Raw genomic sequence first — 25,268 nt, 5'->3', positions numbered from 1 at the left:
TAGCCATTTATGTTTTCATATATTTTTTGGACTCGTTAGTGATTTGGATTAGTATTTGGTAGTTTATAATTCTTATATTTTGGTATGCACTTTATTTCAAGAGACAATGGGTATTTTTGTAAAATTTAGCATTTAGAAATATAAATTAGAGGAGGAGGGTGGGTGCGGCGAGAAAATACGAAGAGAGAATTCTCTCCTTCCATCTTCTACATGTGATTTGCAGGTTAACTCCTTGAAGATCTCCAGCGATTGGAGAGGGTGCGAAGCCCGATGGTGCTCCTCTCTTCCTATCTTTTCTTCTTCTCCAAGGTAAGCCTCCATCTTCATTCTTCTTTCTCTTCATTGAAAAAAAAAAAAAACCCTAGAAACCTTCCATTTCTTTGATCCTCTTCTTCCTTCATCGTAAACAACCCAAGAGAACCCATCCATACAACCTCTCTCAGTGTTGTACACACGTGCACATGCATGCACTCACGTGTGAGGGTGCACACATGGCAGCCCTGTGCTATTCTTTTCTTTCCTCTTTGTTTCCTCACAAAAACTCCGTCCATGAAACCTTAACCCATCCCAAATCTAAAGTCTAATCAAAATTTTCCCAATTTCTAAACCTTAAGTTTCTAATTTTGAACCTAAGCCCTAAATGGGTTTCAAAACCTGAAATCTGGAATCTATTGGTATGTTGGGATTTTTTTTTTCCTATGCTAGAACGAGATTCCTACATCTCGTAGGGCCGTTTCTTTCATGATTTTATATTGATTATGTATTGTGGGATGATGACTTTTGGTTGAAACCTAAATAGTTAAATCTCTGAAATTTTCTGATTTTGTGGTAAAATTATTTATTTTTATACTTGATTTATTTTGTGAAAATTTGAACCTTGATCTCTTCTAGTAAATCACATCATAAAGCATTCATCCTGCATCACGACTCCTTCAACTTCTCACCAATCATCTTCTCAATCTTCTTTGATCCATCATCTGGCTTTTTACCACAAGTCATCGAATTGTAATTATGTCGTCTCCAAATAACCAACCTATGGTGGTGGAATTTCAAAGCAAGGAGTGGAATATTGACATGGGCCCTTATTGTTCAAGCTTTGGATAGATTGTGCTATAACAGTATTACTACAGTTGTGTTTAGGGACTGTTATTGGTCAAGCTGTGGACAGATTTGTGTGGTATTAGGGGCAGATTAAAGGAACCAGCTAGCATACCAATTTAATGCAGCGACAATATACATGCAGAATTCACTTGAATAAGATATGACTTACCAATTTGAAGCTCTAAATCCACCTTGAACTGCAACAAATCTTTCCAATGTAACCAGAAAATAGGAAAGAATATGGGGCAACACGATAAATAGTGGAGTCTCATAATCAAGATAGCCTAAAAGAGCCCCACTTCAGGAGTTTTCGAAACGCCTCGCTTCTAAATATGCTACTTGCCTCACTTTGAAGAGCCTCACTTCCAAATATGTTTCATACATATGGCCAAACACAGTCATGTGCAAAACCTTTTTCCTTTTAGGCTTTTACAAGTCCTAATTGCATGCATGTGTGCATAAAGCCTTTTAAGAAGCCTAATCAGATTTTTTTAAGAAAAAAGGCTAATACTAAAACCCTATTGCCTTGCACAAAACTCTACAAATAATATTTCAACTTGAAATAAAGACAGTGAACAAATAATGGAACTAAATAAGACGCATAATGCAACTGAACTTTGAAAAGTTGTGGTAGTATATGCAACTGTCTGCACTAACTAAACAACAGCTTGTATCAAGCCTCCTTGTACAGGTTATATGTAGGTAATAATAAAAAAGTATGGTTGGACTAGCGGGCCCTATAGCCCAGATGGTTCATAATTTGGGCTATCTGATTGGATATGTGGGCCCCACAGTCAGATTGAACCACTGGATAAGTCCAGACCACTCATCCGGGAACTTATTTGGCCCAGCATAACCATTGGAACCCTTGACCTAATCATTATGGTCTATCAGGTCGAACTGGATACATGATGGTAACTGAATATTGTATCTGAACGGTGGATAAATCTGATCTGTACTTTAGACCTTTGGATGGGCCTAATCAGGCTCGATCCACAATCAGATGGCCTGATCTTCAATGACCAGCAATGCGACCACTCGTGGTCTCCCATCGATGATCAGATGGTGCTACATCAATGATCCAGAACGTGTTGCCTGCACTGGCCAATCCACAACTCCATATACCGTCATGATGGTATGGATATCACACTGAGTTGAAACAACAAGAACTATTTTTGGTGGTGGCAATATTGATACAGAGCAGAATACACACAGGAGTAATTTGGGAGACACATAATACCTTGCTCCATGCAGAGAATTAGCTTCAAGAGAAAGGAGTATTTTTCTTTTGTCTTTTTTGGTTTGGAGAGGTAACAAAGATTTTATTAAAAGAGAACGACAGGATCAAAGCAACAGAACAACAGTTACATCCACAACAAGAATGACGAAACACTTTGGTAACAATCCTTAATACATGAAACCCACCCTATTACATCCAACTTAGCCCCGTCTTATAGACATCCTCTTCCACTGCTTTTGTTTTGAAAGCATCAATTGTCTCTCCCCCCAAGAGGCCAAAATTACAGCCATCAAAACTAACCTCCACACCACCTCCTCTTTTTCCCCGATCTCTCCCCCTAAGCGAGCCAGAAAAAGGCCCACGATGAACCCCGGCATAACCCAAGACATTGCAAAGAATGCCAGGAACTTCTCCCGCACCTTCCAAACGAATGGGCAATGGATGAACAACTGATCTACCAATTCTGCCCCCTCAGGCACATAACACAACAATTAGGGATCACCATCTTTTTTTAAGGTCATCGATTGTGAGAATCATGTTCCTACCTACCAACCAAGCAAATGCCACCGCTTTGGGAGGAGCACCGAAAGACCGGACAAAGGTCAACTGACCTTTACTCTCTTCCACTAGGGGATGGCACAACAACTTGTAGAAGGAGTGGACTGAGAAACACCTCAATTTCTCCAAGGATCAAATCATAGAATCCCTCTCACCCAGAGACAGCTTGAGTATCTTGAAGCCATTCCAAAAGCCAAAGAAACCTCCACTTCCTCGTCCAACAAATTCCTTTGGTACAAAGATGCCCAAACCACGAGATCACTAGCAATCGAGTAACAACAGTCAATGGTCACATCCAAATCTGAGCCAATTTTGGCTAACCTTTGAGAAGATGGAATGAAGCGGGCTCTCCCCAATCCACAAATCTTTCCAGTCCTTTTCCCACCAACCCAAGAGAATTGGATCCCTTTAACTTTTTGCAAATGAAGGACCCCCCCTCCATAGCCTTAACACCCTGTAAAGGAATGAATCCTTCACCCACCATCCCCCTTCTTGAACACTGTATTTGCAAACAATTACCTCTCTCCACAGCCATCCTTCCTCTGAACCAAACCTCCAAAACCATTTACCTTGAAACACTTGGTTCATATGCTCCAAATTCCTTATAACAGCTCCCCCTTACACAGCTTACACACCTGTTTCCAATTCAAGAAGTGTGAATTTATGCTTCAACTTAGTGCCTTGCCACAAAAAATTATGTCTCGGCCTTTCCAACCTATCCACCACCACTGTCAGACATTTGAGAAGTAACATGAAATAGATTGGGAGTTTCAACATCGTAGCTTTGATCAATGTCAACCTTCCGCCCAGCTAAAGATGTCTGCTCTTTCACCAAGACAGTTTCAGTTTGACCTTTTTCATTACTTTATTCCACAAATGTTTGGTAGGCTCGCCAATACCCGCCCTACACCCAAAAAGCCCCGCCAAAGCAGCTACCTCATCACTACAAGAGCAAACAGCACCATACAACTGCCCATGTATAAGCACCTTCATCATCTAAGTGAAATGTGCCACATGTGCAACTGCCCATGTACAAGCACCCCACATGTGACACATGCCACCATCAATCTTCAAATGCCCTACATGCGCCAATATGTCAATGTGCACATGCGTCATTAGTGCTACATGTGCTCCCATCCATCTTAAGCTCCCCATGAGTGCAACAATCCATCTTTACTCCTTGTTCCACGGTATGCGACAAATAGCAAACAATGTAGCCAGTCCAAGATGACATCACCTAGCCAGCCTATCCAAGACATCGTGACCCAAACAATCTATCTAGAACACAACTTTGCTTGCAACCAAACAAGCCCTAGAGATTGGGGCATTGAAATGTGGTTCAGTCTATTTGTTTCGCATAAAAAAATTTAAAAAACTACAAATTTAAAATTTAAAAAAGGAAGAAGTTGGTTGTAGGGGGTTAGGAGGTGCCAAGGTCATAGGTAAATATATGATGGGCAAGGGCAGTGGTTTTGCCCCACATAAAGGCAGTCACCCAAGGCCACGGGCAATTCATTTCTATGAGCAACACAAATTTCACAAGAAAGTAGAGGATATAGTCATGCAAGAGGCCATTGGTTCATGAATGGCCCTCTCGTCACTCTAGCAAGAGCGTTAGTGACCTCGCTTGCCTCACTAGTGACATGAACAATGTTGAATCCAAGATAGGACAATGCCCCAAAAATCACCTGGATAGGATATCCGAACATGTCAATTTCTGGCCTACAGATAGATGTTTGATAGCAATACAAAAATGGTCAACATTCAACTCAGAAAAGGCCCAAGATTGGCAATTAGGATCTTTCAATCCGAGAAAATTTTGGGGTATGGTCCATCCATAGTGGTACGCAACAAACCATGGTATGGACTACTAGCCATCGCGCCACTTTTCAGCACTGAAACGCTCAACATGTTGTTAAAGGCTTATGTAGAGGATCCTATGATTCCTTGTTAGATATAATTTTTGAAATCTTGGAAAGAAACTGTAAAAAATAAAACTTCAGTAGCATGTTTGAATATTTCCACAGTTTATAACACACAAATAAAGAACCAAACCAAGCAGTGGGTACCCACCGGGTGGAAACGAATGCATAATTGTGAAGAAACTCCATATATCACCCGAATGCAATGGCCTTTTGTTACATCCCAAACTCTCACAGTTTTATCCATCGATGATGACGCAATGTACTGGTTGTTGGAGGAAAAATCAAAATCTGTAAATAAAACAGTATTTTAAAAACACAAAATATTACAAAGAACAAGTAGAACTCCTTTACATCCATGGTGCAGTGTGCATGAGGGAAAATTTCTCAGCCACTAAAAGAACCAGATTTCAAATGCCATTAATTCGATGCAAAAATTTGAACGACCAGCTAAAGAAAAAAAAAAACTAGGCATCTGTTTCTGGTAGGTACAGAATTTGCATGGTGCTCAATGATACAAAATGTTATTCTGTGCTTTTTGTTGTATACTCCATGCATTTTCGACAAAAGAAGTATAGACAAACAACTATATTAATGATGAAGAAAATGTGAGTAAGAAAAGGGACATTTGAATAGGAAGCTTCTGGAATTTAGACTAAAATATACAATAATAAATATAAAGGTAATTGGCAAGGGGAATAAAAGATGTAGGAGTTTCACTGCTAGAAACTCAACATGCATTTGAGGTCTAAAGATCATTTTCACAAGGTCTTGTCCTTCTATGAGTGCTTGAAGAGGCTAAGGCAAGGGAAGGGAGAGTAGACAAAGTTACATCCCAAGAGCCACTAAAGGATGATACTTACAATAGGCATGGTAATTCTCCTCATTAGCTCAGTGGGTAGATTGATTTCTCTCTCCCTACCTAGAGATCCCACATGCCTAATTTCTTTGATTTTTCAGAATTTTGCAGAATTTTCTCTTTTGACACATTGGTGTTTTCTAAATGCAAGGAGTTAGTTTCCTTTGCTTGAGGGCTTCCATGTAAAAGATCTAGGTTCAGGTTAGAAAGGTAATATTTCAGATAGGCTAGTTAGATAGGTGATTCATGGTGGATGGTAGACATCCTATAGTATTTTGGTAATTCTGATTTCCAAGGATTGCCCTCAGTTTTGGATTTGTCACATCTATTTATGGTTGACCTCCCAACCCTAACTAAAAAGACCCATTTGTTGACCACGAGACAGCATACCACTAAGGTCCTCCAAAACCAACACGAAAAGGAAAGGAGACAAAGGGTCTCCCTGACATAGTCCCCTAGACCCCTTGAAGAAACCAAAACGAGAGCCGTTGATGAGAATGGAAAATTTAACCAACCTCGCACACGATTTCATCCAAACTCTCCATTTGAATCTGAATCCCAATCTATCAAGCATATAATCTAGGAGTTGCCAATCAACATGATTGTATGCCTTTTCCAGATCTAGCTTGCACAATATACCTGTCAATTTGGATCTAGCTTGGGAATGCCGACATTCATTGGCTACAAGGACAGGGATAAGGATTTGTCTCTCTGCCATGAAAGCATATTGAAAAGGAGAGACAATCTCAGGGATGACAATCCTCAGCCTCTGAGACAACATTTTACACAAAATCTTATAGGGATTGCCAATTAAACAATTTAAACTAGTAGGCTGAAAATCCTTAATGTTCTGAGCCCCTTCCCTTCCAGGAATAAGCGCAATGAAAGTGTTGCCCAGTTCAGTAGCCAGCCTATTAAACTCAAAGAAGTCAGCAATGAAACTCATCAGATAAGCCTTGATGAAATCCCAGAAAGACTGGAAAAACACGATAGGAAACCATCCAGGCCTGGGCCTGCCGCAACTTTGGGGAGAACTATTTAAAGTCCAACCTTCTTATTAGTCGTCTGCGACTTCTGAGATAAAAAGGAAAGGATGAGGGGTTTTTTAATACTCAAACTCCACATATATTTCTCATTTCTGCATATGATCTTGTGTGTTTATATGTTAAAAGAAAAGATACAAAAGAATGTATAATCTTTAAGAAATGTTTTCTTTTAGCTTTATTTGATTTTCAAGGTAATTTCCTTGAAAATCCCTTATGCTTTTCCCTTTTCATGTTTTTCATTTTTAGGCATTCATTTGGATCTTTTGGGTTTGGTTGTTAAGATAGTAAAGGTGAAAAGTGATAATGACATTACAAGAGAATATTGCTCTAAAGTGAGCCTAACAACCTCCATCTTAGATATAAATTTTTGTGGAAAGTCGTATCCAGGAGGTCTGTTTTGAATGAAACATCGACTAGCCAAACAAAGAAATTTTGTGGTATGTCCCCAAGTTGCGATGTGGCAGAAAAGTTTAAGAAGTTATTGAGCAGCATGGATGAAGAGAAGCAACAAAAGAAAGAAGCTGTGTATAACTGGACTGGTTCCAATTATACACATCAACAAGGGGGGAAATCAATAACAGGGCAGAGGCAAAAGAAACAAGTCAATGATATTTAATAAGTAGAGAAGGTGGAGGGACAGTAAAGCAATCCACTCTTGGCTCAGTGGTAGACACTGTGTGTCTCAGCGCTGAGGTCATGGGTTCAAGAACCCATGCATGCGTGGGGTGTAAGAGTGTGTGTGTTTCTCACCTCACCTTTCAAAAAAAAAAAGGTGGAGGGACAGGAAAGCAATCCACTCTAAATCAAATTTGGAACAAGGGAGATAAAGAAAATGTGTCTTTCAATTTTTATATTTCTTTATGCAAATACCCTTTCTTTTAATCTTGTTAAAAGTACTTTATTTGCTATGATGGAACCGGTTACATCTTTCGGAACCAGGTTGATGCTTCAAAGCTATCATGAAGTAACAAATATACACATCTTAAAGTTGGAAGCGGAAAACATTGAGAAGAGTTTAGAAACATACAAGGAGTGGGTGAAACAGGATGTACAATCAACAGATATCTATTGCTAATTTTTAATCAATAGTCAATACAGTTTTTTTGAGGTCTGTTGATACATCAAACATTTCCAAGAATGTGGACAATTTATTTTAACTTCTCAATTCAGTAGTTGAAAGGTTGGAGAGAATAATGTGATTCAACAGATTACAGACAATGAAGTGACCTATGTGAAGGCCAGTCAAATGCATATGGAAAAAAAGCAGCAACTTTTTTGTGTCACCATGTGCAGCACAATACATTGACCTTATGCATACTGATATAGAGAAGTCACCGGTCCATGCAGAGACTGTAACCAAAGCAATGGAGATTAAGGTGTACATCTATAAGCATGTATGTGTCTTAAGTTTAAAAAGAAAAGTTATAAATAGTGACCTCACAAGACCCATCTTGACATGCTTTCCCACTTGTTTCCTCACTTTGAGGACTATCCAAGAACAGAAAGTCAGGTTAAGATTAATGTTTACGTCTAAGGCATGGAAAGAGAGCATATTTGTAAAAGGTTCCAAGGAAAGAGAGTTCATCACATAGTGCTCACCAATCAAGACTTTTGGACATCAATTAAATAATGCTTAAAGATTAGAATTAATTAGCAAAAGTCTTGACATTAATAGACTAATGAGAGGCCGTCCATGGGTTGGGCCAAGAAAGCTATGAAAAAGAATCTTGGAGATGGAAAGAAAGTACATGTATGATGTAACCTTTTGGAACATCATCGACAGGCAATGAAACATATAGTTCCATACGCCATTACACGCGACCAGATACTTTACAAATCCGAGATTTCAATACAAGGATGACTTAGAAGCAGATTTGGAGATTAACACCGGATTATACGAGTACATAAAAAGAATATTGCCAAGTTCAAGGGAGCGAGTCATAATCGACAACCAAATGGACAAGTTCAAAAAAGTTGTCGGTATTTTAAAGACAGATGGTCAAATTAATTAAGAAGAATATAGGACCAAGCAATTTTTTTTTTTCATTTTATTTTATTATACATTAAGAATCCTAATTTATTTAATTTAAACATATTCTTTAACTTATATTACTAATTATTTTCCCTATATAATAACAAATTTATGGTGGGAGAGTTATAGAGATCATTACCCGGACTGCAAGGGTCGGTAATTCATATATTAAGCCTCACTTGCAGCACCATGGGTTGTGAGTGTGTGTTTGTAAGTAGTGTTCCAAATATCAATATCTATGTTATCAGTGCTATTATCGGTATCACTAGGCCCGCAATACTGAAACCCCCGGGAATCTCCTTTTTCCAAACATCACTGATTTATCACTATTGTATCGTTGAGCAATAAAATTGCCAAAATATCGCCACAAGCCATTTGTAAATTCTCCCGTGCATCTCCTATATCGACAATATTACCATTAATACAGGTCAACACAGGGGTGACTGTCCATAAAGAGGCAGTAATTGAAAAAAAGAATTTGTTTCCTTATGAAAATTTTGTTGTGGACTTGCTTGGGGAGTGGATTTCGAATCCTCTTCAATTTCTGTGAATCAAATCCCTCGTTTGGGGGGAAAAAATCTATAAATACAGTGAAAATCAGAAAAAAGTTCTCTTTTTTTTTTTCTCGAATTCTTTTTTAGGGATCTGATTGGAGAGTGGATTTTCAACCACTCCTCTTCAAGTTTTTTGTGAATAAAATCCCTCATTTTGGGGGAAAATTGAGAAGGGGGAAAACGTAAGTAGCAAAAATATATATATATATATATATATATATATATATATAGAAAATTTGTTTTATTTTTTTCTAAGAAAAAAAAAAATGGGGATTTGGTTAGGGAGTGGATTTTGATCACTCCTCTTCAATTTGTAGGAATCAAATCCTTCATTTTGGGGGAAAATCGGGAAGGGGAAAATAATTATTTAAAATTTTGAAAATGCCAACAAAAAATTGTTTTATTTTTAAATATAATGGTACTATTTCATGAAAAACGTATTAATTTTTTTTTATGGATGGATGTTGATGAGTGATGTGTTGCATTTTTTAATATTTAAAAAAAAAAAAATCAAAATCAAAATTTGAAAAATTATGAAGACAAAAAAACCTGTCTATTTTGTCTTCCTACTTTTCATCTTGGGTTGTTGTTATGTTTAGGTGAGACATTGCTTTATCTTTGGGGCAAAATGTAAAGGTTTGAGCAAAAACTATCTTCCTGGAGAGGCAAACTCCTTCCCTCGGAAGAAGATTGACCCTCATCAAGGCAAAAATGTCAAATTTACCTGTCTATTTTAGGTCCCTATTTCAATGCCCGAAATCCGTCATCGATAAAATTGATATATTCACAAGGGAATTCCTATGGCAGGGTGGATCCTGCTCGAGAAATTCCCATTATTAAATTGGAAGGAGGTTTTCTGCCCCTACTCTCAAGGGGGAGTGGGCATAAAGAGCCTAAATGTGGTCAATTTTTCTCTTCTTGGGAAATGGGTGTGGTGTTTTGCCAATGAGGGTTTGTGGAGATCCCTGATTTCAGCTAAATATGGTGGAACTTTCCCTTTGGGATGGTGGACCAAAGTTCTTCTTTATATCATTCCTCTTATATTTGGAAATTTATCACCAAATCAGCCTCCTCTGTCTTCCAAAGATCTAGTTTCTCTTTAGGCAATGGTCAGAGGTTTAGATTTTGGATTGATTCTTGGGTCGAGGATAATCCTCTTATTGATGACTTCTCAGATCTTGTAGCAATTAGTATTGATGTTGATATCACAGTTGTGTCTTGCTTGAACTCCAATGATGAAGCTAAATCTCGGTCTCCTCCTTTTAGGAGAAGTATCCCTGGGGTAGCGAGGTTGATAGTCCAAATGCTCTTTTAGCTCGATTGCAGGGCATTTCAACCTCGGTTAATGAGGCTGATGGGCTTGTGTGGAGACTATTAGCTTTAGGGACCTTCTCAGTGCACTCCTGCAATTCTCTCGTTCAATTGAAAGCCTTAGAAGATTATAGCCCTATAACTGAAGTCTGCTTCAATTTGTATCGAGGATATTTTCAAAGCAAAGAAACATGCTTGAGTAAAAGTGAATAAATTCTCATGTATTTGTAAATTATTTGCAACTTGAAGCGTGTCCTTTTTTAAAAGGTAATTTATATTTATTAAGACACCTAAGAGGCCGAAACAAAACTATGGCAAGCCACAACGAGCCAAGATCAGTGTTCGAAATATTGGTATCGCGTTACATATCGCATCCTTGGGATACGGATACATATCGGTTATCGCATGGGATATATCGTTTGTATCGGGTAATTTATTGCACTTTTTGGGAAACATGGGGAAACATTAGGAAAATGGTTGAATTTTTTACGGAAACTTCAGGGATTGTTAGAAAAGACCTTAATACACATTTTTAAATAATAACATCTCAAAAAAGACGTGCACATAATATATTTCCTTTGTATAGGGTCCTAAGCTATGCATTGTCTGACTGAACTAATGCAACCATATTCAAATTGAATGCATAACATTTAGAGTGTATATGATGATCATTTCATCAAACACTTCTACATACTTTGAAATTAGTCTCAATTAACGGTTGGTTGAAGGGAAATTTCAGGAAAAATATAATAATATTTTAATAAATTTTAATTAAAAAATTATTTTTATTTTTCGAAAATTGACAAGGACTTAACAAATCGGTAGATCAGCCCTCATACATGCTTGATTTCATGTTTGGAGTGCGACATTGCAAGCAATTTGGGAGAAATTGGGGAAATTACGAATTTTCTCCAATTTTCCCCAAATCGGACCACCTACACTCAAATTTCAAAATCAAAGTGTACGTGATGATCATTTCATCAAATACGCCTAAATACTTCGAAATTAGACTCAACTAACAGTTGGTTGAAGAAAATTTTCGAAAAAAAAAGCATGGAGAACATGAAAATCCAATGGATAGCGAAATCAAAGCTCCAACTCCATGATTTTTCATGCAAACATGAAGAACTATTGGATTTGGAACCATTTGACGCTGATTAACATAATTTTTTTTTTTTTTAAAAAAAAAAGGGATAAGAAATTGAAAATGCTCACTAGATCGAAGATATGGGATATATTGGCAGTTGGCACTACCTGCGCGTTTCATATCGCACTAGTGGGATACAAGATATACTGTGGGATATATCGGCCAATATTGTCGATATTTAAAACATTGGTTATGACAATGTTGGTTAACCTTGTGGTTGAGTTTTCTTGTTATTGGTCAGAGCCTCGGAGAGCTTTAGATTTTTCAATTATTCAAGTCAAAGTATTCAAGAACCAACTACTGAAAAGACAAATAAATAAATAAATAATGATTTCAAGATCATCTTCAAAACCTTGTTCACCAATAAAAGAAACCGTTGAATAACTTAGCCGAAACATCATGATGGTAGAATATCATGCATGTCTCTCAAGAAATAAACCTACTCTGGATGCCATATTAGTGCGCAAGGATACATATAACAATAAAGCTCCTTTTTTTAATCTCAATTTGGTAAAACTAGAACATCTAGGAAGCAATTAAGTCCGCAAACAATGCACTAACAATAAAACTGTCCTTCTACAGTAAGTCTGATTACAAATATAAGTGGAATATTCCCAAACTAATATGACCTAATCCAACCTGTGACATCTTTTGAATGCCCTCTCAACTGCTGCAACACTGAAGGAGGTTGAGACACAGTGCAGACTGTCAAGCTGCCATCAGATGCACCATATGCAAGTAGATCTGATCTCATATGCCCAAATTTCAAGACTGTAACTGGCATCAAATAAATAAGGAGTGAATACATTTCCCTTGGAAAGACCACCTAATCACTCTAGCAAGGATCATCAGAGAAGAGCAAAGAGTGATAGAACCAGCTCTTGCTTATTTGAAAAAGAATTTAAAAATTAAAATTTTAAAAAAAAACAAAAAAAAAAAAAAACAAAAACAAAAACAAAAGAACCTGAAGCTTTGCAATTGTCAAAGATGCAATGCATTCCTACAAAGGAATATGCAGGTTCAACAAAGTGAAGTGGGCGATCTGCTTCACTGATACTTGAGCTGAAACTTGTCCGATGGCTTAGAGCTGGATTGCCACCTCGCAAATCCTGTCAAGGAGGAGGCCTACTATGGATTACGAAAACCAAATCTACAGTATGTTGAATCATTTAAAATCTAGTAATCCAAGGACTTTGTTTTCTAAAAGCATGAAGTCAAGCAATTTTAAAGAACAAACTAACTCCTGAGAAGACGAAATGAAAATTTTAAGAGCATGTAAATCATGCATACCCTGCTAGAAGTCCAGCTTTCCACCTCAAACAAAAGAGAGAGTGGACTTGGAGTACCAGCCCAGCGCCCACTGATGCATCAACCAGTAAATTACCCTGATGTCAGAATTTATCAAAACATAAATTGGCAGAACACTTAGAGACAAGTACGGTCAAAGTTATAGAAAATTCATTATACCTAGTGATCAGAACCAAAACATGACAGAGTAGAGGCTTTTAGTGGTTTGCATACAATATTAGTGCACATGGAGTTCTGCATCAGCAATGTAAAGTGACACTACCAATCAATGCTGTTAAGTCAAAATGTCATAGAATAATGCAGCATTAGGCACAATGCTTCGTCTTTAATAACCAAGAGCAGAAATGGGCTGGTAGTCATTCGATAAGAAATTTTCAATTTTTGCCTATTTATATTTGATTCTTTGTAACAGATTGGGCCGAAAGAAGTTAGAAATCCATATCCATGCATGTTTTGCATGCATAGACATGGATTTTGGACCTGTATTTTTGAATTAAAGGTCGGAATATAGAAGAAACAGGGAAAATCCGAAGAGCTTCCATTTTCACCCATTTAAAATGCAAGTGTGTCCAAAAGTTATAGACATTTACTTATATGTTTATCTATGGATTGGCAACACTTTCTCGACATTATAGGGAAAAAAAATTAAATTAAATAGCGAAATTTTTTCTTACTTTTATTGCATGATATTTTAATGATATGAACTCATTTTGCATATAACTACATTATTTTTGTTAGACAGCGCATAGCTTAGGTCCCTATACAATGAAAAGTTATTACACATACTTGTTTTTTCTAAGTTTTGAGTTCTAAGTGTGTAATCAGCTGTCTTTTAACCTTGGAAGTTCAGTTGAAAATTTCATCATTTTCCCTATGCTCCCCTTAAGACTATGATACATTTCCTGATACATATTTGATACTGATATGTTTCTGTATGACCAGTGTTCAGAGTATCAAGATCTTTACATGTATCCATGACCAGAGATACGGAAACATTCATAGATATCACCGATACTCGGAAAAATATCGCTTACTGAGGAAAACATTGGGAAAATGTGGAATTTTTTAGTGAAACTTCAGGAAATGTTAAAAGACACATATTTACACATTTAAGAATCAAAATATTGCAAAAAAAAAAAAAAAACCATACATAATAAATTTTCATTTTAAAGGGGCCCAAACCATGTGTTGTTGCAAAAAAAAAAAAAAAAAAGGCAGTGTAAGTATATCCAAAATGAGTTCATATCATGCAAATACCATATAATGCAAGCATAAAACAGCCATTCTCAATTTTAGGGGTAAAAAATGAGAATTAGGATTTTTCCAGTTCCCCCACCATTCAACCACTCAAATGTTGATCTATTTGCCATAAATCGATGTCAGTGCATGAGAATCATCAATAGACATGCAATCCATGCTAACATTTGAAAAACTTTATTATAAAAAAATTATTATTTTTTTTTAAAAAAAAAAAAAACAAATTCCTACAAATTTTTTGTCACCTTTGAATTCTGGCTTGTCTATGCTTTGAGTCAAGATTTCCCCCCCAAATGCAAGCTTTGATGCAACTAAAACCAAAAGGAGTGATCGAAATCACTTAAGGAACAAAATCCCAAAAAGAAATCCTACCAAAAATGATGATTTTTCAATTTTGGTATTTTTCCCAACTTTCTCACGAATTTCTGGCTTTTTACAAACGCATCCCTGGTAACTTTATTGCTTGTGTGGTCAATACAAGGTAAATTTGACACTATTCAGAGAGACAGAGACCAAAATATTGTTGGTATTGCCAAATACCGCAAATAATAACGGAATTATCAGCGGTATTTGGAATTTTCTATATTACTTGGGGTTTAGATATCGCTAACCCAAAGAAATTGATAATATCGGCGATATTATTGATCACCAGTATTTGGAACATTGTCCATATCCTAAGGGTGAGAAACAAGTGTGATATTGATACACAAAACGTCAATCATAACTATAGGCAACAGGTTTAGAGGAAGCATTTATGCATGAAGTAAAATTCATCCCTCAAATAGTATGTTTTGCATCTAACTTGGTGAATCTAGAACAAACAATTGTTGTGTTGTGCCTAAGGGGGGTGAAATTGGTGAATCACTTGTTTTATCTATTGCATGTTCACACACGAAAGGTGCAGGAACCACTCTTTGGAATGGCTTCAGTAATCTTGGGTGCCAGGGGATGGGGGGAAGAAAGAGGAAGTCGCCTGGAGGTTAGTTTTGATGGCTGTTATTTCAGCTATTTGGGGGTAGAAAAACAATTGATGCTTTCAAAATAAAAGTGGGACAGAGGCGGATGTTTATAAGAGGGTAAGATGGATGAAATTGGATGGGTTTCTTGTATTAAGGAGTTTGACCAAAGGGCTTGGTGATTCTTATCTGGTTTGTAACTGTTTCGAGACTTTTACGCCGTTACCTTTCCAAAAATAATAATAATAATAATAATAATCTTGATGGGGACATCATGCGCACACAGGCACGCACACCACCATGCCTACGCACGTACGTACGCAGAAGGATGACCCCACCATCGATCTGGCTCGATGACGACATCCAGGGAGGGCTTCCTAGCTAGAAGACAAGTTTTGTTTCAAAAAAGTGGGCCCGATAATCAAGAAAAGCCCATCATGGGATCTCATGATTGTGGCTCACTCGTCAGATTGATTTTATATTTTAAGTTTTGCTTATTGTTATTATTTAGAACATCATAAACGCTTTAGATTTCTTTGTTTGGTTTTTATTTTAGTTTACTTCATCGCCAAGTAATAGGTTGCGCACATGGTGCGAGTTTTTGGGGTATAGGATTTTTCCTATAAATAGGCACCCCTTGTAGTTCTTTTCATTCATTCAAGTTTAATAAAAATTTCCACTTTATTTTTCTGCTCTCTTCGTGAGTTGTGGAAGAATTCAAAAGTGGGTGCGAAGCCCTCCCTTCTTCGAAGGGCTAACTATCATGGTGTGAAGCCACATATATCCCCATCCACCCCTACCCTCTTTCATCCATATCTCTCATCTTCTATCATTATTATTGCTTTGAATTTTCCAGCTTTTTCAGCTATTCATCCCCCTATAGCCAGTTTCCAAAATCTGGACCTGTAGAAGGGCTGAAACTTCGGCGGAGCACTACACCTCGACCTTACATCAGATCGTCGTCAAACTTGGAGGGATTGGAGGTCTCCCCCAGCCGACCAAGGCCTTGGTGTCACTTTGGGGAAGCGGGCTTCCATCACACATGTGGCTAGCCCACCCGCGCACGTGCGTCAGCTCCAGGTCACCATCTGCACGCAGGAGCTTTCTACGGGTCAAGTTTTCCTCTGATTTTCCTCTTTTCATTCCTATTTCCTAAACTCTAGCCTTAGTTTGTATTAGCCCTAATTTATTTGCCCATTTTTTTCACTCTAGGGTTCCTTGAATTGAAATTTGGGAATCCCTTGGATTAGGGACTGATTCTTATGCATGTGTGGTTGATTTCTATTTCCCTTTGACATCGCTTGGCTTATAATTTTTATTGGTCCAGCCCTAGCCTGTGTTGGCTTGGACCCGCATAGATTCCCCTTTCATTGAATGTTTGGACTATCATGTGGGATGTGGAATTTGTGTAATTGTTTTTGAATTGGTATGATCTTAAGCCTGAATTCTTGCACAGCATACTTGAATTTCATGTCCTGCATCAAATTTGGTATCAAAGCTTAGGGTTCTTATAGGGGAATACATTACATGTTTAGGGTTAGCTTGTTTGAATCCATCATGCATTCAGTTCATCATATGTAGCTTTTAGGAGTCTATAGTCCCTGATATTAGTTGCTGAAATTTCTGTTAACAGGAAGTTAGCAATTTACATTGCTGCAACTTTCTGTTATTCCTTTATTTTGACAACTATATTGTTGGATTTTAGTAGCATTGCGTAGTTTCCCTCATATAGAGTCTCATAGGATCATTTAGTCCCATATAGTCGTCGTAGAAAGTCCTTAGGTGGAGTCAAGTTGTACGCCCACATGTACGGGTCATGGTTTTGGCTAGCACCCTACACTAAACATGGAACAACTGCTAGAGTTACTAAACAAGCTGTCCGAGCAGATCGAGTCTTGGGGTAAGCGCTTGGAACAAGATGTAGATTAACGCCTTGACCAAATAGAGGCCTCCCTCAGGACAAACCCCACCATTAGGGAAGATGGCCAATCTCAGGCAGGTGGCTAAGAGGATAAACCAATGAATGGAGGTGGCCAAAGAATCAGTCATGGGCGTGCACCTGTACCCCCACCCCATGAGGGACATCAAGAACATAATTTTGAGGGGTACAACATGTGTGGCCTCGTGGCTAGAAAGAGTGCACCAGAGGCTAGTGTAGAGTTACCTACTGAGGCCATTCCGGTAGTGGATGAGTTTCATGATGTCTTTCCTGATGATCTACTGGATGAGTTTCACCCTAAGAGGGATATAGAGAACACCAGAACATGGGAGACCGTAATACCTACAGCTGAGTTTGCGTTTAATAGTTCCGTCGATAGGTCCACAGGTCTCAGTCCTTATGAAGTCGTTACTTGTTATAAACCTAAGAAACCTATTGATCTTGTGCCTATGTCACTGTCCCATCGGCCGTTAGAGCCTGCAGAGTCTTTTGTGCATCACATTCATTCATGGCATCAAGAAATCAGGCAGAAGATCGCTACTAGTAATGAACATTACAAATTTTCTGCAAACCAGTATAAATGTTTCAAGGAATTCAATGTAAATGACTCGGTGATGGTCCGCATCAGGCCCGAGCAGTATCCTCCGGGGTCCGTTCGTAAGTTACACGCGCATAGCGTTAGACCCGTCAAAATTATAAAACAAAACGGTCTCAATGCGTATGTGGCAAATCTTCCACCCTCCATGGGAATTAGTTCCACATTCAATGTGGAGGATCTAATTGCATTTCAAGGGGTCATTGATGCATTGTCCAGCTTTTTGCCTAACCATCCTGATTTATCAAACCTTTCCCTTAATCAATGGCTCTCTCCTGACCCATTTTTCCAACCTCTACCTCCCATACCTATCCGTCCCGACCCATCTTCTCAACTACTATATCCCATACCTACCCCTCCCGACCCATTTTTTCAACCTCTACCTCACATACCTACCCATCCCGACCCATTTTCTCAGTCTCTACCTCCCATACCTACCTGTCCTGACCTATCTTCCCAGCTACTACGTCCCATACATACCCTTCCCGACCCATTTTCTCAGCCTCTACCTCACATACCTACCCTTCCCACACCTAAAGAGGAAATATAGAATATTCTGGACCATCAGATAATATCCACGTCGGACGGCGGGTTTCAGAAGTACCTGGTTAAATGGAAGTCACGCTCATCTTCAGACAGCACGTGGCTCACTGAGGAGGAGCTTCAGAGACTTGATCCTAACATCCTGAATCGGTTTAGGAGTTTTATTTCTCCAGTAACGAAATCTTCGCAGCCGGGGAGAATTGATGGGGACATCATACGCACAAGCACACCCACACCACCACCCCTACGCATGTAGGTACGCAGAAGGATGACCCCACCATCGATCTGGCTCGATGACAACGTGCAGGGAGGGCCTCCTAGCTAGAAGACAAGTTTTGGTTCAAAAAAGTGGGCCCGATAGTCAAGAAAAGACCATCATGGGGTCTCATGATTGTGGCCCACTCGTCGGATTGATTTCATATTTTAGGTTTTGCTTATTGTTATTATTTAGAACATCGTGAACGCTTTAGATTTCTATGTTTGGTTTTTATTTTAGCTTACTTCATCACCAAGTAATAGGTTGTGCACATGGTGCGAGTTTTTGGGGTATAGGATTTTCCCTATAAATAGGCACCCCTGGTAGTTCTTTTCATTCATTCAAGTTTAATAAAAATTCCTACTTTATTTTTCTACTCTCTTCATGAGTTGTGGAAGTATTCAAAAGTGGGTACGAAGCCCTCTCTTCTTCGAAGGGCTAACTATCATAGTGCGAAGCCACATCTATCCTCATCCGCTCCTACCTTCTTCCATCCATATCTCTCATCTTCTATCATTATTATTGCTTTGAATTTTCCAACTTTTGTAGCTATTCATCCCCCTATAGCCAGTTTCCAAAATCTGGACTTGTAAGAGAGCTGAAACTTCGGCGGAGCACTACGCCTTCACCTTACGTCGGATTGTCGTCAAACTTGGAGGGATTGGAAGTCTCCCCCAGCTGACTAAGGCTTAGGTGTCACTTTGGGGAGGCGGGCTTCCATCACACATGCAGCCAGCCCACCCACGCACGTGCGTCAGCTCCGGGTCACCATCTGCACTCAGGAGCTTTCTCCGGGTCAGGTTTTCCTCCGGTTTTCCTCTTTTCATTCCTATTTCCTAAACCCTAGCCTTAGTTTGCATTAGCCCTAATTTATTTGCCCATTTTTTTCACTCTAGGGTTCCTTGAATTGAAATTGGGGAATCCCTTGGATTAGGGACTGATTCTTATGCATGTGTAGTTGATTTCTATTTTCCTTTGACATCGTTTGGCTTATAATTTTTATTGGTCCAGCCCTAGCCTGTTTTGGCCTGGACCCACATAGATTCCCCTTTCATTGAATGTTTGGACTATCATGTGGGATGTGGAATTTGTGTAATTGTTTCTGAATTGGTATGATCTAAGCCTAAATTCTTGCGCATCATACTTGAATTTCATGTCCTGCATCAAATCTAGAAACAAACTCCAGTATGCATTTTCACAACAACACTATGATAGTGCTTTCCAGATAAAGTTCTGGTGTTCTCAAGTACATGCAAGATATGGAAACATCAATAGCATGAAACATTCAGCCTAGTGAAAAAGCTAGGAATCAGTCCTAGGCCTGCTCAATATGTAGTGTTAGACACAACACAATAACAATGAGGATACCTGAAGGATGTGTTTAACTGAAACATGCTGTAATTGCAACAATTTTCTTCTATTCTAAGTACTATATATGCATAAAGAAAATTGTAAAAAGTCTTACGAAAAAGCTTCGCAAACACAAAGTTTCATAAAATTTAGCATGCTGGAAAGATTAAAGAGCATTACCTTGTTTGATAAAACCAAAAGGGGAGTCAAATGTTCAAGAATATATCATTAGAGAGATCGATATGGAGAATGGGGATGTCAGATAGTTTGTGATTGATATGAGAGGAAAGGAATAGTCACTCTTTTAGGAATCGGGGTGAGAAGATCTCGGAGATGTTCAATTGGGCAAAATTAAATGTAATGAAGTGGGCAATAACGTCAAATGTATTAAGTGAAAGTTTTTGTTTCCTCTTTCTTGGTCTGATTTGTAATTCTTTTGGCTTCGGCCATTTCTTAATAAAAGTATCGCTTTTGACACAAAAAATAAATAAATAAAATAAAAATTCATGCAAAAGGAAAGGGAGTGACGGGAGCAGTTGGCTCTTGCAGGGCCTTTTGGCTGTAGAACGAAGTGTCACATATGAAAAAAACACTGCAATTTCATAACCAAAGTGCATGGCCAGGCAATCCCCTTCTGCAGTCATGTTATAAGCTCTTTTTGGAATGTAAAGCCATTGGAGACCTGGTAGCCATCACCAATCCAATCTAGCAAGTCATTGGCTGCTATGGTGTGCTGTCCTCTACAGTTCTTTGGCATATGGACTGCTAGGCCGAGTAACACAAATGGTTATGGAGAAAAGGTCTATGAGGTAATTCTCAAAGTTGATGACCAGAATACAGGTGTACATATCATTCAGATTTGTTTATGTTCTTAGAATGTATTTTCCATGATATTAACTTTTAGTTTTACAGAATGAAGCAATTTGTAATATTTTTAGCTTCTAACTATGTTATTAGGGGCTAGACTGATGTGTGTTTGCTTCCATTCTAGTGATGACTCGTCCACAGCATGCATATATTTCCAGACTGTCCAAATTGTGGGGCTCCTTGGCAAAAGGAGCACATGCTGAAAAATGAAACTAATCAGATGCTGTTAACCATGGTAGTCACTGTCAATTCCATTCAGTGCTGGCCTACATCTGCAGTAAACATGTGTGCTAGAGGAGATTGAGGGGTCAAGAAGAGATGAAAAAAAAAAGGTTGGAAAATAAACACTTCTGCCTGAGCAGGTTACTATAACAAGTGGGTGTGTTTGTTCCCACATCCATGCCTAAGCCCACAATGGTTGTATAGGGTGATATCACCAGAAGGGGGGGAAAGTGTAGAAGCTTGCAGGCTCTACAACAAGAACTCAAAATGAAAAAAGTAAGAAGTGGGTATTGTTAATACGCAAACACAATTGAATCCTAAAATACAATGAGAAATGGGGTCCTTACTCTTACCCGGGTGGTAGACTCCCAGGAGTTTCAACACCAGGTCAAGGGTTCGAGTACCCACCGGTAGTGAAATCCCACGGCGTGCGTGTGTGGGGTGTGTGTGCATGTGTAAGCGTGTGTGTGTGGGGTGCGTGTGCGTGTGTAAAAAAATAATAATAATAATACAATGAGAAATGGGTGTTGGGAGGACGAACTATCTAGGGACAACAAAAACAAAGTTGCAGGCAGGGAGTTGGAAGCTACATTAGAAATTTAGTCATGTGATATTGGATGCAAGGCACTCAGTCTCATGAGGACAACTCAGCTTGCTCTTTATTGGTGGTTGGGAAGCATTTATTGGGTGACCAATCATTTACAGACATTTGGTGTCTAGACATTTCTCTAATAGCCTATTTGGAGCTGCAATGTTGATGCCAATGATGGTGGGTGTCTTTTGGTGAGTGACTGAAATAGCCTAGGGTGAGATGGACCCATGAGAGGCAAGATTCCCCAAGAGATTGTGCCTAAGTTAGAGTAGGCAAAGGCTTTGATCGGACCACTCTAATAGAAGCTTGCTCGAAAGTGACCTGTGTTAGGAATGAAGATATGATACGATATTTTAGGCTCAGTTTATCCTTGATTTGAGTGTATCTTTGATTAGCAACATGTTTAGGCCAAGGTATGTCCAAGCCTGATCCGTAAAGCTTAACTAGGGCCCTAGCATGGCCCAAGCCTGTGGTGCACCAAAACCAATAAGCCCAAGCCCAACCATTTGTGATGTAAAATAGATGCTCATCTAATGCAGGGGCATTTTCACACCGAGCTCGAGATGGGTTGCCTGTGGGATGCAAGGGCACACTCAGGGCGGGCAGCCCATGTGAGACAGGCCCCACCCGTGTGGGGTGGGTGGCTCGTGTGAGGTGGCACCCATGTGATGTGGAGCCCACGAGGGGGGTTCGGCCGAGGTCCTAACCCATGCAATGTGGGGCCTAAGCTATAAGATAAATGGATTGATTCGCCATGCTCTATCAGTTCAAGCTTTTAGAGGAAGTGCTTAATTGTTCTGCATCAAAGTGGTATCAAAGCGGGAGGTCTCATGTTCGAGATGCCTCACCGAAGGTGATTAATGCAGGGACATTTTCACACAGGGCTCGAGTGGGGTTGCCTGTGGGATGCCTTGTGTGAGGCGGGCCCCACCCGTGTGATGCGGGTGACTCGTGTGATGTTGGGCCCACGAGGGGGGTTTGGCCGAGGTCCTAACCCATGCGATGTGGGGACTAGGCTATGAGATAAAGAGATTGATTCGCCATGCTCTATCAATTCAAGCTTTTAAAGCAAGTGGTTAATTGTCATGTATCAAAGTGGTATCAGAGCAGGAGGTCTTGTGTTCGAGATTCCTCAGCAAGGGTGATTAATGTAGGGGCATTTTCACACCAGGCTCGAGTGAGGTTGCCTATGGGATGCAGGGGCACACTCGGGGTGGGCAGCCCGTGTGAGGTGGGCGGCTCGTATGAGGCGATACCCATGTTATGTGGGGCCCACGAGGGGGGTTCGGCCGAGGTCCTAACCCATTCGATGTGGGGCTTTGGCTATGAGATAAAGGGATTGATTCGCCATGCTCTATCAGTTCGAGCTTTTAGAGCAAGTGGTTAATTGTCTTGCATTATCATCTTTATGTAAGATCCGTATTTTTCATTAGGTACAGTACCCATCATGTGTGTCATGATTCGGTGTGCTGGATTAAAAAATTAAATTAAATGATAGGCCATTGATGTGATGGCACAATATGATAGAGGCCATTGATCTAATGAGAACATCACCTCAACTGTCTAGATCACCCAAGACACATATCCATCCACAACAAGACCAACCAGGTCAATGGTCTAGGTGAGGAAGGAAGACTAATGGATTCAAGTTCTTGCTTTTTCCTCCAAAATGGAGAGGGACCAATGGATTTGAGTTCTTGCTTTTTCTTCCAAAATCGAGAGAGGAGATTAGAACTTGACACAGGGATATTTCTTTACGAGATATGCTTTCACTCGTAGCAGAGAAGGAGGGGGACCCATGGATTTGAGTTCTTGCTTTTTCTTCCAAAATGGAGGGAGGGAGAGGGAGACTAGTGAATTTGAGTCCATGCTTTTTCTTCCAAAATGGAAAGAGATAATTAGAGCATCGCATAGGAATATTTCTTTGAGAGAGATGCTTTTAATCGTTCATCTTTCTTGCAGTATGCTAATGTTATCATCGGCTTTAGTTCTAAGCATAAGCTTCTAGGGTTTTATAAAATCATCAGCTTTACATAAAGATGTAGTATGACCCAATGTCGAGGTTTTTCTTATCACTTGTCAAGTGCTACTTTGCTTGTGGATTTCCAATCATTAACAAGAAAAGAAAAGGATTTGATTTAGCTAATTCAAGTACAATTATGGAAATAACTTCAAATTATTTGTGATCACCTGCTAAAAATTTCACTAACCTGTGTCCTGGTGTGCTTGGCTGGCTTGGTATAACCAAAGTTTCCCAATTTCTTGGTCTGCGGATGTAGTTACGGTAGGCTACATAAGCTCTTCCATTGCATTTCCAATCCTTCAATATGAAATAAGTTTGTTATGTATATCTTTGGAATTCAACCCTATTACCGGCTTATGATATTAGACTTTCAACAAAAATCTGAAAGGAATTTTTAGATATATCACAGATATGATAACGAACAGGATGTATATAAGAATATAACTTAAGAATCATGATTAAAAGTAAGGATCATTTTGTCTCCTCAGCAAAACACACAAGTACAGGTACACATTATATGCACCCAGTGAACAAAATCATAGAACTCAAGATGCTTGTTAAGAAACAACCACCACAGAGCTACCCTAAGTTCTATAGCCTACATACGAAGTCCTCAAATCTGGCAACCAAACTATTGGATCGTTCCCATATGAAATGATGATGATGAAACCAATATATCAAAAGGTACCAACTTGACAATTGAGCTCATTCCCAAATATGGAGGTCCTCAAATCCAATGGCCAAATTATCGAGCTCCTTCAAAGTTCAAAATGAAAAAGAGTTTGTTAGTAATATCTTCAAAAGAAAACCTCATTACCAGCTTTAAAATTGGAACTTGGAAGTTTCAAACCAATATATTAAAAGGTACGATCTTAGGGTTTCAAACAGATCTTAGGGTTTCACACATAGGATAGTGAACAGGACATGCGGACGCACACACATATGCATGCATTCAGGCTCATTCCCAAATATCTGGTGTGTGACTCAAGAATCATAATTAAAAGGTAAGAATCCTTTTTCTTTTCCTCGGAAAAACATAAAGTACAGGTACAAGTTTGATGCACCCAATAATCGAAATCCTTAAGAGATTACCAACAAATTGCTACTGCAATCATAGTCGAGGTCCTAAAATCTGATGGCCAGACTATTAGGCCCATTCCCAATGTCGAATCTGATGGATTTAAACCAATATGTTAAAAGGGGGTTGAGTCCCAAATATGGAACTGGGCTAGTGGATTCATTCCCAAATATGTAAGTCTTCAAATCCGATGGCCAAACTATTGGGTTCCATCAATATGAAATAAGTTTTTTAATAATATTAATATCTTCAGGAAAGAACCCTATTGCGGAATTTTAAGCATACTATATATATATATGATAGTGAAGTCCTCCAATCTGATGGCCAAATTATTGACCTCATTGCCAAATCCAGAAAAAAAAAGGAGAAGAAGAAGAAGAAGAAGAAGAAGAAGAAGAAGAAGAAGAGAGAGAGAGAGAGAGAGAGAGAGAGAGAGAGAGAGAGGAGAGACTTAATCACATTGGTTATGGACAAGTTAAGAAGGCATTTGCAAGAAGAGATCTCATGGTGTA

The 25,268-nt window shown here is 39.0% G+C and overlaps 1 protein-coding gene across 1 annotated transcript in view; it reads right to left on the bottom strand.

Annotated features, from left to right (window-relative positions):
- Window positions 1-25,268, bottom strand: part of LOC131253478 (uncharacterized) — a 67,070-nt gene that overhangs the window by 21,845 nt on the left and 19,957 nt on the right. Inside the window, exons 2-6 of the mRNA XM_058254486.1 lie at window positions 23,866-23,975; window positions 13,061-13,130; window positions 12,735-12,879; window positions 12,410-12,547; window positions 4,973-5,112 (exon numbers count right to left, since the gene is read on the bottom strand). Coding sequence (XP_058110469.1) covers window positions 4,973-5,112; window positions 12,410-12,547; window positions 12,735-12,879; window positions 13,061-13,130; window positions 23,866-23,975 — 603 coding nt within the window. The remainder of the gene's footprint in view (window positions 1-4,972; window positions 5,113-12,409; window positions 12,548-12,734; window positions 12,880-13,060; window positions 13,131-23,865; window positions 23,976-25,268) is intronic.

This window comes from Magnolia sinica, chromosome 1 (genome assembly GCF_029962835.1).
Source record: "Magnolia sinica isolate HGM2019 chromosome 1, MsV1, whole genome shotgun sequence".
NCBI classification, from domain to species: domain Eukaryota; kingdom Viridiplantae; phylum Streptophyta; class Magnoliopsida; order Magnoliales; family Magnoliaceae; genus Magnolia; species Magnolia sinica.
This window is presented reverse-complemented; position numbering and strand designations above follow the sequence as displayed.